This window comes from Branchiostoma floridae, chromosome 10 (genome assembly GCF_000003815.2).
Source record: "Branchiostoma floridae strain S238N-H82 chromosome 10, Bfl_VNyyK, whole genome shotgun sequence".
Lineage (NCBI taxonomy): Eukaryota > Metazoa > Chordata > Leptocardii > Amphioxiformes > Branchiostomatidae > Branchiostoma > Branchiostoma floridae.
The window spans coordinates 4,186,309-4,204,947 of record NC_049988.1 but is presented as its reverse complement, the minus strand read 5'-3'; the positions used below and the strand labels follow the sequence as shown (position 1 = coordinate 4,204,947).

The 18,639-nt window shown below is 42.2% G+C and overlaps 2 protein-coding genes and 2 long non-coding RNA genes across 4 annotated transcripts in view; all 4 read left to right on the top strand.

The window, feature by feature from the left end:
* Positions 1–616, top strand: part of LOC118424276 (mucin-5B-like) — a 5,567-nt gene extending 4,951 nt beyond the window's left edge. The window contains exons 7-8 of the mRNA XM_035832819.1: positions 216–340; positions 602–616. Of these exons, the coding sequence (XP_035688712.1) occupies positions 216–340; positions 602–616 (140 nt within the window). The remainder of the gene's footprint in view (positions 1–215; positions 341–601) is intronic.
* A 232-nt stretch (positions 617–848) lies between these two features.
* Positions 849–2,140, top strand: LOC118424108. Its single transcript, XR_004832176.1, has 3 exons — positions 849–987; positions 1,285–1,368; positions 1,962–2,140. It is a non-coding gene; the product is annotated as an uncharacterized LOC118424108 (long non-coding RNA).
* A 2,192-nt stretch (positions 2,141–4,332) lies between these two features.
* LOC118424109 lies at positions 4,333–5,551 on the top strand. Its single transcript, XR_004832177.1, has 3 exons — positions 4,333–4,427; positions 5,195–5,246; positions 5,446–5,551. It is a non-coding gene; the product is annotated as an uncharacterized LOC118424109 (long non-coding RNA).
* An 885-nt stretch (positions 5,552–6,436) lies between these two features.
* The window catches only part of LOC118424274 (mucin-2-like), a 14,838-nt gene continuing 2,635 nt past the window's right edge, over positions 6,437–18,639 (top strand). Inside the window, exons 1-17 of the mRNA XM_035832818.1 lie at positions 6,437–6,616; positions 7,095–7,190; positions 7,858–7,909; positions 8,140–8,291; positions 9,288–9,579; positions 10,123–10,313; positions 10,844–10,948; positions 11,546–11,705; positions 12,067–12,312; positions 12,567–13,766; positions 13,897–14,172; positions 14,440–14,601; positions 15,082–15,264; positions 15,695–16,120; positions 16,384–17,385; positions 17,418–17,654; positions 17,818–18,201. Coding sequence (XP_035688711.1) covers positions 6,455–6,616; positions 7,095–7,190; positions 7,858–7,909; positions 8,140–8,291; positions 9,288–9,579; positions 10,123–10,313; positions 10,844–10,948; positions 11,546–11,705; positions 12,067–12,312; positions 12,567–13,766; positions 13,897–14,172; positions 14,440–14,601; positions 15,082–15,264; positions 15,695–16,120; positions 16,384–17,385; positions 17,418–17,654; positions 17,818–18,201 — 5,326 coding nt within the window. The 5' untranslated portion in view covers positions 6,437–6,454. The remainder of the gene's footprint in view (positions 6,617–7,094; positions 7,191–7,857; positions 7,910–8,139; positions 8,292–9,287; positions 9,580–10,122; positions 10,314–10,843; positions 10,949–11,545; positions 11,706–12,066; positions 12,313–12,566; positions 13,767–13,896; positions 14,173–14,439; positions 14,602–15,081; positions 15,265–15,694; positions 16,121–16,383; positions 17,386–17,417; positions 17,655–17,817; positions 18,202–18,639) is intronic.

Genomic DNA, 18,639 nt, shown 5'->3' with positions numbered 1-18,639 from the left:
TTATGTTTGTCATGCTTGTTTATTTTGCTTTAGAAATTTAACAAGGTTTGATCATCAACTTACAATTTTCTTTTTCTTTCATTCAGTTATTTTGCTTGTCGGACATATAGCCAAGTTCACCCAAAGAAATTATGGATAAGAAAGTAGAATATCACACTAAATGATTGATGACCAAGGTGTTTATCCTATTGTTATTCTGTAGATCACATCTGTAGTGACCCAGGGAGGAGGAGATGAAGGTTATGTGACTAAGTACAAGGTGGCCTACTCTGTAGATGGGGAGGAGTGGACATTTGTTACAGAACCTGTAACTGAGGAGGGACAGGAACCAGAAGAACAGGTTAGAAATCATATTTTATACTATTACTGTTGCGTTATATTAAATTTTTAATTAATATTCTCTTAACCTTTTGCAATTGCAGCTTTTGCATTTGCTCTTTAATTCATACGTAGAAGGACTCTTTTAATCCACACAAGAATTTTGTTTGAATGTGGGGACTTTGAGTAGCACAATCTCTGCTCAAAGGTGAAAATATATTTCTTGATTGCAAAAACAAAATATTTAAAACATGTTCATTCCTGTATTTTTTTCTTGTGACAGTACCCATATTTTTAAGCAACATTGGGTTTGAAGAAACCCATCTCCCATTACATTTCTCAATGCATATGGTAATACTAATGGCACTAAATTTATGTTAAATCTAGCATTTGAGAGAAATTTCGAACCCTCCTTTATATACTTCCTTATGAAATGGGACAGAGCCTATCACTATTTTTGGCACACTTTCTTCACCAAGTAGCATAAAGATGGAAAGACACTCATTTTCACACCTGTTTATTTCCAGGTGTTTGATGGTAACACTGATGGCACCAGTGTGGCTGAGTCCAAGCTGCCTGAACCAGTCGTGGCCACCCAGATCCGGCTGTACCCCCAGGAGTGGCAGAGCACCATCGCACTGAGGATAGAGCTGAGGGGATGTCCACTGGGTAAGCATGCATTGTAAATCCACTAGACCATTTCAAATCCACTAGACCAAAATGTATCTCCATACCTTGACTGATAAACAAGGACATGGGCAAAGAAAGGAGTGATTGAAATATAATATTCCCAGAAAGAGCAATACTTCTTGCAGCTTCCTTGCAGGTAAAAGCATTTAAGTGCATGATATATATAATAGAAATGTGCAAATTTTATCATAAAATATTTCTTTTGGTCATGATACAGGGTAATAGCATCTTGTTATTTTTGCTCTAAGCTTGTTTTGTTTATTTGTTTGCTTTTAGAAGTGACAACCACGACTGCCCTCCCAGCAGTGACCACCACCACATCTGTGCTGACCAGTGCCATCACCACTACTCCAGAGTATGGTAAGGAAATGTCAGCAGGAATACTTCAGGAACCCATTTTATATTCCTGGCCAATATCATACAGACCAAGCAACTTGAATTAGAAGAAATTTGAATAAATTTTTCATTGTAGAAGATACCTGGACCAATAGGAAAGAACTTCACAGCTCATACAGAACTGAGTTGGCCCACAGATGTTACATGTACCTAATAGATTACATGGTATATTTATGCATATGTGTGTGCTTTTCACAAAAGGGGTTGGCTTTTTGCAAGTGCAGTTTTCTAATATCTTTATTAACACTGTTCACCCATCTCCTCTTGGGGCACCCACGTGTGTTCTGGCCCAGTAATAACAAGTTCATGACCTTTCTTGGCCAGTTGCCATTTGTCATTCTTTGCACGTAGCCATACCAGTGGAGTCTGTTGTAGCGGAAGATGTCATGAAGGCTGTGTAAACCTAGCCTACACCTAAGCTGTTCAGATGGCACTCTTTCCGCCAGTCTTCTGAAGCAATTAACCACCTGATCATGGCATTGTCGCACCTAACTAGCCCTCTCAAGTCTTCCTCAGACATTGCCCAAAAATAATGACATAAATTGTGTACAATATAGTCTGTGATGAGCGATGCCACTGTGAGGAGGACTGCAGTGGGAACCTGATCTGCAGCCCCGAGGCCGTCCCCTGCTCCAGGACCTGCGAGTGTCGCGGGGACGACCTGGTCAAGGTCGGGGACTACTGCGCCAAGGTCGCTCAGCACTGCAGCTGCTATGATGCTGACACAGACACTTCATATTCGGTAGGTGGTGTTCTGGCTTTACACTTCTGGCCCTAAGTGCTGGTATTAGAGTCAGTTGTTATTGCATCTGCCCAGTAATTACAAAATTAATGTTAGTTTTGTTTCCATTCAGAAAGGAGACATACTGCTGTTTCTTGTACTGTATTTCTTTTTTAGACCAATTACCGAAATTTTGCATGCCAAAATGTATTTTATGAAAACAGTATTTTTATGATTTTGGTCAAGTTGCAATATTTATCAAGCTGCAGTTTGGCAAAGTATCCCTAGGGTGCTTGGAAGAATTGTACCACTATATCTATGTACAATGTCATGTAATTGACACAACTGTGATGACAACTACCTTTCATCATATATAGAGTTGATAGAAAAATCTTCAATCTACAGTATGTCTAGGAAAACTTAAAAGCATGTTTTTTTAATATGTAATATAATCATGTTGATTATTACCTTCGCCGAGAAGATAATGTTTTCGTGTGTGTGTCTGTGTCTGTGTGTGAACGCAATGCTTAAGAATGCTTGGGTGGTTTGTTTTGATATGTGGGTAGGTCTTATGAGAACCCAAAATCATTTGATGCTAGTCCCCCTTGTAGCTTGGTAAGGTACTGCAGCAAAAGCTCCGTTTTTTATGTCTTTTTTTCATTGTGGTACCATTCAGGCTGGAGACAAGTGGTCCAAGGGTCAGTGTGAGGAGTGCAAGTGCCAGGACAACTATGAGAGGACCTGCTACAAGACAGGCTGTAACATTGACTCCAGCTCCTGTCAGGAGGGAGAGATGTTCTATGATGACACGGACAACGGAGGCTGCTGTGGATGTAGACCATTTACAAGTGAGTTTGCTCACAGGTTTTCTGTTTCTGTGAAATCTATGCTTTTAGCAGATAAACCTCACATTTTTAAATTAACCAAATTTGTATTTAACTAATACCTAGAACATAACCTTAAACTTAACCCACAATAATTTCTATAATCGTTAATGGTGAATGTATTTGTCTAACGGCTGACGTAGATGACACCAACCTACTACATCTATCTTCAGTACATCTAACAGCTCTTACTACAGAAGCTTACTACACAACGGATTCACCATTTTGCTGGCAACAGAAGACACTGGAAGAAAGTCAACCAACCAAGCAGGCAACCAACGATGATGATGATAGGGAATCTCCTATATCTTTTGTCTGACAAAAGTCTTGTTTATGTTACAGTTACCACCACAACCACAGCCTCCAGTACATACGTGACTACCAGGCTGCCCCCTTACACAACCCCAGCTGTTTGTAAGGTATGTGATTTCCCAAACATATTTCCCAAACTAATCATCTTCCTAATTGGAAACCCAAAAGATTCATGCCTATTTGATGTGCTGTGCTTAGCTTTTGGAGGCAAACTTTTTAGCAATGATTATATTTCTGTGTTTTGAACACTAGGTGGACTTTATCATGCTCTTTTTACATGATGTTGTAGCAATAAAGTCTGCATTGAACACATTATACTTTACATTGGAGTGGCACAATGATTAGAACATTGGACTTAGAACTAAGTACTGGGTGCGATGCTTCCCTGATGTTGTGCTCTTGGGAAAAGTACTTATTAAGTAACATGGTGTACCCAATAGTACTGTACAAATTAGGGCTGGGTACTGGTACAGCGTACCGGTACAAAACCGTTTTTTCTTATTGGACCGGTCCAGAAAAACCGGACCTGAAAAAATTAGGTAGACCGGATGTTGGACCGATTAGAAAATTAACAGATTGTTTTATCAGGCATTCACACGTTTTGGCGCTTGCAGGTGGAAGAAAATTAAAAGAGTGAAGTAGAGTAGAGTTTGAAGTAATTTCTACCAAGTTTTACAGCCAATCGTAAAGGTGCCGTTAGCGTTGTAGGATTTTAAAACGCCAATGTAAGTCTAATACTCCACCAAACAGATTTCTTTGTAATGAAATGGACCATTGATATGAGTCATACTGCATCAGGTCCAGGTTCAGGACCTGATCCTCTGGACCTGAACCGGACTTGGACCTGAATTTTCTGTACTGGTACCCAGCCCTAGTACAAATGTATGTGAGGGTGGAGTGATACCCAATGAGCCTCTTGGCTAATCTGTCACCTTTTGGTGCATCAGTGTGCCCAAATCTGCACAATTGTCACCAAGAACCTTTTATTTCTTCTGTACTTGCTACAGGACGGAAGTGAGTGGGTTGCTGATGATTGTCACTCCTGTAGATGTGTGAATGGCCAGTCTGAATGCTACAAGGCCTGCAACAAGAACAGTTGTGCTGAGGTAGGTACATTTTTGTAGTTAAGAAAAGTTACTCTTATCCTTTGCACTGCATATCGCAGTTCTTTTGCATAGTCTTTAAAAACTAGGGCTCTGATAATTTCAATGTTTCAATTAAAAGTTCCTTTTTTAGTTATTCATTTTGTAATCTAAATAGTTTTTTATCCTCCTTTTTTACTTCTGATAACTACAGAATTATAAGCTAATTATCAGTTAAAAGTGCCTCTCCACCAGGGGTCTAGCCAGCGTCCGTTTTTCCGTCAATTGACGGAAATTTGCTGCGTCTGACGGAAAAATTTTAAAACCAATCCGTCAACCTTGACGGACAAAAATCCTTGGTGGAAGCTACAGGCGGCTTGGGGACGCCATCCACGGCCGTAAAAGCCACACACTGTTTGTTTTGCTATTGTTATGATTGTTGACAATGTGTGTCGGCGCCCTTTTGCATACGATAATCTCATTAAAACCCGTTTTTCAAGGTCTCAGTTCAGTCCTTCTAATTAATTTTTGCGGTTTTCACGACGATTGTAATTGGCTGACAGAAAATAATTTCGAGCTGGCTAAAGCCCTGCTCTCCACTAATACCCATAAAGTATAGAATATGATGATTTAAGTGGAGAGACACCTTGAATCAATGATGTTAATCTAATTTTTGACCACTCTTTTATTTTTTGTAATACTACAAGATGATGTCCATTACATGGATCGAATAAATTGTCCATCACTTGATGTTTATTCTAAATGACTATTTTGTGCATCCTTGTTTCCAGGGATACAGACTTGTTCAGGAAGAAGGAGAATGCTGTGAATGTAGAGCAATCAGTAAGTTACAAAAATATGATTTCATAATCTGTTTTATTGGAATTCGCAGACAAAAATCCATACATTACAAAGTTTAACTCAATCATATGCTAAAATATGATCACACTGCTATTTGTGTCAACTCTTAAGATAAATTTATCAAAGCAAGCACTGTTTCTTCATTGTACAAAGCTTAAAAATTCATTTTTTTTCTCACCAGCAGCGACCACAGCTAAACCATCTCCATACCCAGAATACACCACGACCCCCAGTGCTGCTGAGACTACCGGATCACCTGGGTCAACGACCCCCAGCTCTGGAGTTACCACTCCTGTTGGTAAGGACAATGGACTGATCCTGACTGTCCATCAAAATTAGCAATCCAATTAGTGATAGTGTGGCAATTACTGTTTGAGCAAACATTTGCATTTTTATGTTTTCATTTTGCAAGTCTATGTTTTGACAAGGTAAGCAGGACTATGGGATTCGTCTTACACACTTGAGAACGCAGACCTGGTTTTATGTTTGGCAGCAGTGCAAAAATCCCCAGGCCCCAAAGGCCATGCTAGTTTACATGAATAGGACTAGGATAGTGTCTCTTCTGTCTGATAAATCATAAATATCATAATTACTGAAGCAAGTTTGACTCAATGACAGTGAGGACTAACAGACCAAAGATAAAGACTGTCATAGAACGTGCCAGCCGATATACCAAATATTGCATTTTTGTCATGTCATGTTTTCACATGGTTGTTTGCTGTAATTCAAACCTATAAAGGAGAAGCCTGTTCAAGGACTTTCTGTGGATTCAAATCAGCATGGGTTTAGAATTTTTAAACCTCTTTGGCAGCTTTCATTGCAGCTTACAAACTTATGGAACTCACAGGAAAAAGTACATCGTAAGTCCTCCTAAGAGACGGAAACTCCAACCAACAAACTTGCATCTGCTGGGGCCGTCTTACATGTACACGTTACACACAGTTCTTGCCCCTGTATGACTTAGTGCACCAGTAGATGAGAGGGTGGAGAAGGAAGTGCACACCCCTTGAGTATCCTTCACCCTAAAAAGTCACGTGCAGGCCAGGCAGACGGGTCGCCTAACCCAACCTGTCTGCCTACCATTGTCTTCTGAGACAGATGGATGCCAACAACAACAACATAATGACTTGTTCCTACTTAAAACGTTTTTGCCATTCTTCTGTACAGTGTGTTCAGCCCCTCTGGTGGCCATGCAGTGCAGTTGTAACAAGACCTGCAGTATGGTGTATGAAGAGTGTAATGAAGATAACTGTGAGATGGGCTGCTACTGTCCTGAGGGAACCTACAGGGATGGGTCCAGGTGTATCCCAGAGACTGAGTGTCCATGTGTCTACCAGGGCAAGACATATGCTGTAAGACATAGAGATCACACAATATTACATATGTCCTAAAATGTGTCTTAAAATTTAGCAAGAAGTGCTGATAAAAGTTATCAAATCATACGCTGTGAAATTCTTCAATTTTATGTCTTGTAACATTGGGTGGACATACATCTCAGAAACATGCACAATTGTTTCATACTTTTCTTTGCTTCACCAAGAAATCCACATAGACATTTTCAATCTTAATTTGTAAAGCATTATGATGAATAATATTGTAACAGTATGTAATATGGTAAAGAAGGAAAATGAAATTGTTGATGCCCAACTTGGAAAACAGACTGAAAGAATGTGGTCTGGTAAAATTTGCTATCATGATTTCTTTAAATCATATCTGCATTATATTCATATTTTCAAAATCTTATTTCTTTGCATCATTGTGTAATGATAAACAATATGTTTATGTTGCTACAAATGTATGTGCTGAGTAATGTTGTTTATGTTGCATTAGTCTGGTGGGAGGTGGCTGGCCAATGAGTGCACACTGTGCCTCTGTAGCGATCGCCTAGCCTTCTGCACAAAGAAGTGTGACAAGACATGTGCAGAGGTGAGCCCTTCATATTTCTTGCATTAAATGCCGTAGCAGCTTTTGTAGGAAAGTGTAATGCTAGTTCACTTTTATCTGCGGGGTAACCAATATCCGTTGTTATATCAAACTGCAATGATTATTGTAGTTGAACACATACTAGAAGTAGCAAACAAGCCCCTTGCTGTAGCGATTGCAGAAAAGTATGTGTAGGCCAGGGCTTGACAGTAACTGAGATGGGTGCCATCCTACAATTCGATAATCCATTTTTAAAAATCCAGAGATACCATGTTTAAATGGATATAGGTTACCCCGCAAATAAAGGTGAACTAGCGTTAACTGTTACATTACCCCTCCTTGGTGGCATCAATTGCTGAGTGGTCAGGCTAGTAAACTCTGAATTGAGAGATGTTGGCTTCATTCGTGGCACTCATGGCTTAAAGAGTCCAACATATCCTAATTGGAAAGCAACTTTGATTGGGAAGACACAATGTAAAAGGACCTGGAAGGAGAGGAATGGGCTCTGCCTTCCAGTACCTCAGTCCTTATAATAGAGGAAAGTATCTTAAACTATTGACAGTATCTGCAGCCATCTTGGTATTAAGACAACTTGTGGCCATCCACATACTCCTGTCAACAAGTTGTATATCTAAGTTTATCATATGTCGCCTTATCATTTCTTTTACAGGATGAAGAGCTGATCAACCCCTCAGGGAGCCAATGCTGCTATTGCCAATCTCGTAAGTAATTCTTTTGAATTTGTCCAAGTACACTTTATCAAAGTGAAAGTACGGAAGATTATCTTTTATTATCTCTTATGAATAGGTACCTGTATCTGTATCTATATAGCCAGTATAACTGCCCTTTGTCGTAACACACCAGCTTCAGAAGTAAGTGCTGAGTGCTAAAACATGTACATCAAACTATTAAATTTGATCTTGCAAACACATATAAATTTTGTTTTCCATAGTGCCATCAGAAACCACTGTCACTGCCACGACTCCCATCCCCACCACTCCCATCTCATCCGAGGCAGTCACCACGGTTACAGCCACAACAGAGATCCCCGCATCTACACCGGAACCATGCAGCGGCTGTTATGTACAGGGAGAATGCTTGGAGGTAAAATTGGCATATACATGTACAAGTTGTTATCTCTATGCATTTGAATTCGTACTATAATTTTTGAAAATTCAAACACTAGGGAGGATTCGAATTATACTTAAGCTAAGGGCACAACCCGCCGTACGTACAATTTGTCCGTATGCTTTTTGGGGAGGCCATGTCTACCACGTATTTCTGAAAACGTTCAGGCTGTACAGGGCAGGTGCATCGCCCCTACTGGCATGTACGGGGGGCGAATCCGCAGCCCGATGGCACACAAAGCTCTGCCTGCACGTAAAGTTCTACGGCTTGTCTGCGTGCTCAAAAATCTGTCGGATTGCCTGAGAGTTCATATGGTGGCGGTACTTACCACTTACGGACCCCAAAAGATTGCCCAGGTTTTGGCACATATTTGTACGTACGGCAGGTTGTGTCCATAGCCATAGATAAAATACGGAAATTGGACGACACTAAGTAAAACACTGAGAAAAACAGAAAATTAAGAAGGGTGGAGAAAACAGGTCTTCTGTCAATAGACTAAAACATAGATGAGATGAAATGTTACGCTATATGGTTCAAATGAATTTGGACTGTTTTTGCAAATTTCAAGTAGTAGAGACACAAAATTTGCTGCCCCTATTATCAGTGAGGCTTTGGGACCAGTGAGGCAAGGTAAAGTGAAGGATATTGGATAGTTTCTTGCCAAACTTTTTTTTCTTTCCATGCTTGTGTCAGTTTTGAAATGCCCTCTCTCTTACAAAGTTGGTAGTGTGTGGAGATGCCAGATCTTGGTGCCCCAACAGTTAATAGACTAAGAGGTGGATGAAATGAGATGAGATGAGATGAATTGCTGTTATGCACTTAAACTTCGACTATATTAGCAAATTTCAAGTACTAGGGACATGAAATTTGGGACCGGTGAGATGAAGAGAGTGATATTGGATAGTTTTCTTGCCAAACTTTTCTTTCTTTCTATGCTTGCATCAGTTTTTGAAATGCCCTCTCTCTTACCAGGTTGGTAGTGTGTGGAGATCCGACCCCTGCACCACCTGTGAATGTGAGTCCCAGGGTAACACAGAGTGTACCACCATCGAGTGTGCCATCCCGGTGTGTGAGGACGGCATGAAACTCGTGTACAAACCCGAGCAGTGCTGCCCCGTGTGCGACGAACACTGCCCGGGACAGTTCCCCTGTAACTACACCGACTGTATCCCGCTGTCGTGGGAGTGCGATGGAAAGGCGGACTGTGACAACGGCGCTGATGAGGCATTCTGTGAGACAGAGATTCCGCCAACACCTGCACCAGGTCTGCAGAATATACATTCAACATCTTGACGACTTATTAGATACCATCATGTTCAAAGTCTACATAATGATTCTGTATTGTCTTGACAGCAGGACTAGCCCTTTGCTATACATGTAGCTACTAGCTAGTTGGGCAGCCCTAACAGTATGTCCTTCATAGCTAAGGAAATAAACAAAGATCTGGACATAACTAATATCAAACTGTTACTGTACTTTGATTCTACACTTCTTGAACACAATATAGTATTTTAATGGTATTCAATCTGTGGGGTTGAGTCAGAACTGCTCTTACCAAGGTCCAATGTGTAGCGGAACCATCAGAGTTTTCTTGTTGTGTCTCTTTCCATTTTCTCATTTCTTGAAGCCTTTTGCAAACCTTGATAGTGGTAAAAATAGGCGAGCTTTCTGCAGAAATTCTAGTTTCAATAATTGCCAACTTAAATCCACACATATTTGTCAAAGTGATCCTATACAACAATATGGTGTCTTTTTGTTCATTTTTTTCAACACTGATTATTTTCATTGCTGTCTTTCATTACCTCAGTGTGCCAGTATCCCTACGCTACCTCAGACTGTAAACAGTGTCTTGAGAAGGTGTGTCATGACCTGAAGGACACATGCCAGCCCATGGGGGAGGGGTGTTGCGAGTGCAGCGGGAAATCTGTCTTCAACGGCAGCCAGTGTGTGGACCCCATCGACTGCACCTGTCTGGACGATGAGGGCATTGTCAGAATGGTAAGGTGTCATAAGTTGGTTTGGGGTAAAAACTTTAGTTTCTAGTCTTTGTTGAACAATATTCATGGGAGGTCTCATGCCCGTAGCCAGGAATTTGAATTGAGGGTTCTCTCTGAGAATGTTTTCACTAGCAAGTTGCAAAGGTGCAAGCCAGTGCTACAGGCACCACCTCTTTAGGGGGAGGGGGGTGTCGGGAGTCACTCAAGCTCTTAGACCTTGTAAACTGACTTTGCCATTTTTTTAGAGGATTTAAAAGTGAAAATGAAGATGCTATCAATAGAGGATTCATTGATCATTCTTTTTGAGTACCTCCAGATGTTTTCAATCTAAGTGACTGTATGAAATGTCCTGTCACAAACCAACAGCTATTTTAATATGAATCTTACCAACGTAAGGCCATCCTACACTCTTCTGCCACAGGTGCAATGTGGCATATACTCTAGATTATCAAAGTTGAAGTAACTACAGTAACTGTTTTTTCATGTTGTTTATTGTTTGCCACTAAAACCACATGCATGACTGTCTTCCAGCCCAAAGAGACCTGGGTGGCCAGCCCCTGTACAGAGTGTGCCTGTTTCGACAACAGGGTGGAGTGTGAGAGTACAGTGGACTGTGCTGCTGTCTACTGTGATGAGGTAAGTCTACTTAAGTCTGTATCTGTATCTGTACTGCCAGTTAGTATAGTCACCCTTTTGGGGGTAACACACTAGCTTCACAGGTACTTATAACACAGGCAAGCATTACACTGAATGACCTGTCTCACCTAACTTTCCCACATATAGCTGTAAGCATTGTCTCAAAACCATCTAATGAGGATGCCCCCGGTACTCTATCTCTTGGAACCAATGGCAACAGAAAATCAAAATCTATTTAAAGAATCCTTTCTGATAGCATGTGGTATAGGGGTAAATAAAAAGCTTCAATAGAATAATATTTCAAGCCTCTAGCTATGGTACGTAATAAATCAAATGATAAATTTGTAAAGGTTTAATTTGTACTCTAAAATCACATTTTTGCTGCAGTTTGGTAAAATGACATTTGTTTTGCTAATAGCACTTGCCATTTTTATTGTGATTTTTTTCATACATGTTCAATACTAAGTTAAAACGTAACTGTGAATTTGCTTTCTGTTTAGTTTTAAGCCTAGAGTGAGAGAATCTATTACACAGGGTAAACGTAACGCATGACAAACTGTTTGTTGCACTTTCACTTTGAATGCTTTTCTCACTCAGGCCACACAAGTAAGGACCAGGATGACCGGAGAGTGCTGTGACCGCTGTGTGTGTAGAGGGTTTGACTGTGGTGATGGTCAGTGCCTGACCACTGATGACCAAAAGTGCAATGGTGTCATTGACTGTGCAAATGGAAGTGATGAGGAAGATTGTGAAGGAGGTATGGATAATTTCTTGTCATAAATATGTATAATTTCTTTTCATAAATCTTCATTTGGCTGGAATAAGATGGCTAAACTGCAGAATTAATTATTTTCTTTTTTAAAATTTGTCACTATAAGAAATTTTGTCATCTTAACTAGTTTTCAAGAAGACAAATGATTCCGAAAATATAATTTCTTAACATTTGCAGTAAAAACTGAAAAAAAAAGTTAAAATTTTATGCATATTTTGTGGTATGTGAAACAACCAGCAAGTGCTATGCTTTTTGAAGCCTTACTAAGAATGCTTAATCAAATTAGGACTTTCGACTTGCTTTTTGTTTGATTCATCTATCAAGACTTGGTTCTTTACTTTGCCAGTTTATACGACTGTGAAACCAGAGCTGGCAACCACACCATTCTCTGAGCTGACCACAGAGAAGTTTGCTTCAACCACTACTGAACCTTCAGCACCAGGGACAGAGCCTACAGCTCCCTACCCCTGTGAGGGCGAGTGGACAGAATGGATGAACTCCTTCTATCCTGATGTCATGTCTGGTGGAGATTATGAGACATTCAAGAACCTGAGGAAGAAATATGACTTCTGCGGGCCTGAAATGATCACAAGTAAGTCCATCTGATGTATAATTTTTTTTAAACTTTTTATTTTTTTTATTCTCCTGTCGATTTGACGGATGAGGAGGCAGACAGGCGTTTGCCTGTTTGCCTGACCTGCACATGACTTTTTATGGGGAAGGAGGGGTGTGCAATTTCTTCTCCACCCTCTCATCTATTGGAGCACTAATTTTTTTACTATTATATGAAAATTGTAGCCACACTATGTATTGGATATTTATCAAAATTATTTCTCTTTTCTGTAGATATTCAGTGCCGCGTGGACAGTGCTTTGGAGATGGACTACACCAGGACTGGCCAGGATGTGACCTGTGACATCCACCAGGGTCTGGTTTGTGAGAACTCCAAGCAGCGTGGATTCCTGCCTTTCTGCTACAACTACAAGGTCAGGGTGTTCTGTGAGTGTGGTGGGGAGACTACAACATCAGAGGGCCTTACCACTGGCAAGCCATATGAGATGACAACAGGTAAGCCTACAGAAACCTACACCACAGGCAAGCCTTCAGAAACTTACACCACTGGCAAGCCATCTGAGATGACCACAGGCAAGCCTGCAGAAACCTACACCACAGGCAAGCCTTCAGAAACCTACACCACAGGAACGCCATCTGAGATCACCACTGGCAAGCCTTCTGAGATGACCACTGGTGAGCCTTCAGAAACCTACACCACAGGCAAGCCTTCTGAGATGACCACAGGCAAACCCTCTGAGATCTACACCACAGGCAAGCCTTCTGAGATGACCACAGGCAAGCCATCGGAGATGACCACAGGCAAGCCTTCAGAGACCTACACCACTAGCAAGCCCTCTGAGATGACCTCAGGCAAGCCTTCAGAAACCTACACCACAGGCAAGCCTTCTGAGATGACCACAGGAAAGCCATCTGAGATGACCACTGGCAAGCCATCAGAGATGACTACAGGCAAACCCTCAGAGACCTACACCACAGGCAAGCCCTCAGAAACCCACACCACAGGCAAACCTTCTGAGATTACTACAAGCAGTTCATCTGAGATTACTACTAGCAAGCAATTCGAGATTACTACAGGCAAGCCATCAGAAGTCTTCACTACAGGCAAACCATCAGAGATGACCACAGGCAAGCCATCAGAAGTCTACACCACAGGTGAGCCTTCAGAAGTCTACACCACAGGCAAGCCCTCTGGGGTGACTACTGGTGAGCCTTCAGAAGTCTACACCACTGGCAAGTCTTCTGAGATGACCACAGGCAAGCCCTCAGAAGTCCACACCACAGGAGAGTATATCTCCACCACTACTGAACCTTCAGCACCAGGGACTGAGCCTACAACTCCCTACCCCTGTGAGGGCGAGTGGACAGAATGGATGAACTCTTTCTATCCTGATGTTGTCTCTGGTGGAGATTATGAAACTTTCGACAACTTGAGGAAGAAATATGACTTCTGCGGGCCTGAGATGATTACAAGTAAGTCTCCTTGCACTACTGTTGGTTTGACTGATACTTTAGCTGATACTTATAACTACTTAAGAAAAATTATTTGATATTGGCTGTTTGTTTTACTGACAAATACTGTATCCATCTCCATTTTCTGTAGACATTGAATGTCGTGTGGACAGTGGTTTGGAGATGGACTACACCAGGACTGGCCAGGATGTGACCTGTGACATCCACCAGGGTCTGGTTTGTGAGAACTCCAAGCAGCGTGGATTCCTGCCTTTCTGCTACAACTACAAGGTCAGGGTGTTCTGTGAGTGTGGTGGGGAGACTACAACATCAGAGGGGCTTACCACTGGCAAGCCATCTGAGATGACCACAGGCAAGCCTTCAGAAACCTACACCACAGCCAAGCCTTCAGAAACCTACACCACAGGCAAGTCATCTGAGATGACTACAGGCAAGCTTTCAGAAACCTACACCATAGGCAAGCCTTCAGGGGTCTACACTACAGGTGAGCCTTCAGGGGTCTACACCACAGGTGAGCCTTCAGGAGTCTACACTACAGGCAAGCCTTCAGAAACGTACACCACAGGTGAGCCTTCAGGAGTCTACACCACAGGCAAGCCTTCAGAAACCTATACCACTGGTGAGCCTTCAGGAGTCTACACTACAGGTGAGCCTTCAGAAGTCTACACCACAGGCAAGCCTTCAGAAACCTACACCACAGGCAAGCCATCTGAGATGACCACAGGGAAACCTTCAGAAGTCTACACCACTGGCAAGCCATTTGAGGCCACAACTGGAAGTCTAAGTGAATCTGTTACCACTGTTGCTGAGGGAACAACTGCCATGCCTCGTAGAAGTGAGTTAAAGGATTGTCAATGAAACTTTGATAGAGCTCAAAACTTTCTTTTATTACTTGTTATTTTCTTCCGAACCTCTAGTGATTTTTCATTCAACATTTTGAAATATGATCAGAATAGTGTTCCCCCAAAGTGGTTGAAGATATTTTAGCTGATATCTTACCTCGTTTGCCTGTCATTGGTAAATCATCGATGGGAATGGTAAGCATTGACCATGTCTTTTACTCCTGACAGGTTAGATTTTGTAATGATTGCCTCAAAAATGAAAAGAGTTTCTAGAGTCACTGGTACAAAAGTACATGTAATGAAAAAATTAATGTGTGTCCATAGTTTCTTGGAAATAATTTTCCATTGTCTAGAAACATGTGTATGTGTATTTTGAAAACGGTCAGACATTTCAGATAGCATCCACACAACTGGCATATCTTATGACCTGGATGTGTAACCTTCATTGACAAATATTAACCTCCATGTTCCAGCCTGTTTGTGGGAGTGCAAGTGCCTGGTTGGTTGTGATGGGAACGTGGCAGCAGAGTGTCCACGTATCGCAGGCTGTAACTACTGCGCCTGTCCTGACCCTGCTATGGAGAAGGTCGGTGGAAGGTGTGTCATCAGGCCATCATACGAGGAGTGCGTGCTGACCACAACAAGGGGCCCTGAAGGTAGCCAGATTCTGTCAGATTTACTGAAAAATTGCGCGAATGTAACATCAGTATAACGTTGGTTCGCAAGATTCTATGTCAGTGAAGCCAAGCTAAGAGAAGAAGATCCTTTGTACACAACCATGTGATGAAATATGATAAAGGGGGATATAGGCTTTTGGAACCACATTCTTAAGAAGTAGATGATTATTGTTGTACTGCTATTATCATCTGTTACATGAAAAAAATTATGTATATGATACACTCTCTTATGTTTAAGACTGTATTGTAAACACCACATTAGCTATATATTCATACATGAATACTTAACATTTGACACTGCATCACCATAAGGCTTCTAGTACACATTTTCTTTTTGTCTTATGTTCACAACAGCCATAGTCTTGTGTTTATTTGGTACCTAACAGATAAATGTTTGTTCTTATTACAGGAACAACACATGGTCCAAATGAGAAATACACCACAGGACCATACATGCCTGGACACACCACTGGTCCATATGTGCCTGGACACACCACTGGTCCATATGTGCCTGGTCACACCACTGGTCCATATGTGCCTGGTCACACCACTGGAAAACCAGGCACCACTGGTCCATACATGCCTGGTCACACCACTGGTCCATACATGCCTGAACACACCACCGGTCCATATGTGCCTGGACACACCACTGGTCCATATGTGCCTGGACACACCACTGGTCCAAACGTGCCTGGACACACCACTGGAAAACCAGGCACCACTGGTCCATATGTGCCTGAACACAGCACTAGAAAACCAGGCACAACTGGTCCATATATGCCTGAACACAGCACCAGTCAGCCACTAGAAACTACTACTCCCTACAGGAAACGTGGTATGTACTAAAATGTGTATAGAGTCTATAAATTTGATACAATATGTAACTTAAAGTCTGCATAGTCAAAACATTACTTCAGATGTTACTTCAAATCCTGTATGTGCCTTCAAATGGGCTGTTTTTGCATATTCATCATCATATTGTAGCAAGACAATAACTTATCATCATTAGTTTCTCTAAGTGCTACTTCAGAATGGTAGGCATTGTCCTTAGTGCTGAAAATTTGATTGCTATAATATTTCCCCTTGTTGTAATTTCAGAATGCTCTCCCAAGTGCGACTGTAAGATCGGTTGTGATGGAAGTGTAGCCCACTGTCAGGCCATCTCTGGCTGCTCTGCCAGCGCCTGTCTTTGCACAGAATACACCAGCGGTCGTGCCTTTGGAAGGTGTCTGCGACTTCCAGACGTAGAGGACTGTCAGGCTACTACAGAGAGCCCCATCGTCACAACACTGAGATCTGAAAGTACAGAAGGACTTGAGACTACTCAAGGACCATCTGTAACTGGAAGACCGTTGACAACACAGGAGTCAAGTGCCACGGAGAAACCAAGCGTGACAGAGAAGCCACATGCTACAGAAAAGCCAACTGGCACTGAAAAGCCAAGTGCTACTGAACCAAGTGCTACAGAAAAGCCAAGCGGGACAGAAGGACCAAGTGCTACAGAGCCAACCAGGACAGAAAAGCCAAGTGCTACAGAGCCAACTGGAACAGAAGGACCAAGTGCTACAGAGTCAACTGGCACAGAAGGACCAAGTTCTACAGAGACAACCGAGACAGAAGGACCAAGTGCTGCAGAGCCAACCGGGACAGAAAAGCCAAGTGCTACAGAGCCAACTGGGACAGAGAAGCCAAGTGCTACAGAGCCAACTGGGACAGAGAAGCCTAGTGCTACAGAGCCAACCGGGACAGAAGGACCAAGTGCCACAGAGCTACCTGGGACAGAAGGACCAAGTGCTACAGAGCCAACTGGGACAGAGAAGCCAAGTGCTACAGAGAAGCCAACCGGGACAGAGAAGCCAAGTGGTACAGAGCCAAACGGGACAGAGAAGCCAAGTGGTACAGAGCCAACCGGGACAGAGAAGCCAAGTGCTACAGAGCCAACTGGGACAGACAAGCCAAGTGCTACAGAGCCAACTGGGACAGAAGGACCAAGTGCTACAGAGTCAAGTGGCACAGAAGAACCAAGTGCTACAGAGCCAACCGAGACAGAAGGACAAGTGCTACAGAGCCAACCGGGACAGAAGGACCAAGTGCTACAGAGTCAACTGGCACAGAAGGACCAAGTGGTACAGAGCCAACCGGGACAGAAAAGCCAGTTGCTACAGAGGCAACAGGGACAGTAGAACCCACAAAGAAGCCATCCAAAACAGAGCAGCCCCATGTGGAACCGACCAAATCCTACCCCTGTGAGGGCGAGTGGACAGAGTGGATGAACTCCTTCTATCCTAATGTCATCTCTGGTGGAGACTTTGAGACGTTGGACAACCTGAGAGAGAAGTTTGACTTCTGTGGGCCTGAGATGATCACAAGTAAGTTGATTGTTCTTGTGAGCTTGTTTGATTGGCATAGCATAAGTACCATTCCTTTGAACTTTGAATTCTTTAGCCTTGTATGCAATGAAATTTTTAAAAAAAGATGGCTTGAGGCACAGTAGGGCTAGATCATGTAATTAAACTGCCTCTATCTTTACAGACATTGAGTGTCGTGTGGACAGTGGTTTGGAGATGGACTACACCAGGACTGGCCAGGATGTGACCTGTGACATCCACCAGGGTCTGGTTTGTGAGAACTCCAAGCAGCGTGGATTCCTGCCTTTCTGCTACGACTACAAGGTCAGGGTGTTCTGTGAGTGTGGTGGGGAGACTACAACATCAGAGGGGCTTACCACTGTCAAGCCATCTGAGATGAACACAGGAAAGCCATCTGAGATGACCACAGGAAAGCCATCTGAGATGACCACAGGCAAGCCATCTGAGATGACTACAGGGAAACCTTCAGAGACCTACACCACAGGGAAACCTATGTACGAGGGAACTACAACTTCCTCTGTCCCAACGACAACAAGGAGAAGGAGAGGTGGGTATACTGTGCATATTAATATCACATAATTTCTTGTGACATGACAACAGAGTGTCTCATGTTTTCTAAGCGCATTGATAATATGGCTATGTTTGTACTGATGACATGCTAAGTCAGCAACACAAAAATAATAACACAGTCATTAATTCAGCATATGAATTTTACTAGATTGCACACTGTGAAAAAGAAACCATGGTACACATTAGTTTGTGAATTCCACCTTCCTCATATTGTCTCTTGTTCCTTTTTGACTGTCTAGAATCCTTACAAAAACTCATTCTGGATTAAGCTATCTTGCAGTCTCAAATTATTGTGTTGTTTAGAGAAAATTGGTTCCTAACGTATGACAATCAACAAAGGATATCAAAACTTGAATATTGTCCAGAGATAATCAACATAGATGTCACACAAGCAGTCAACAATCACTACGTTGCG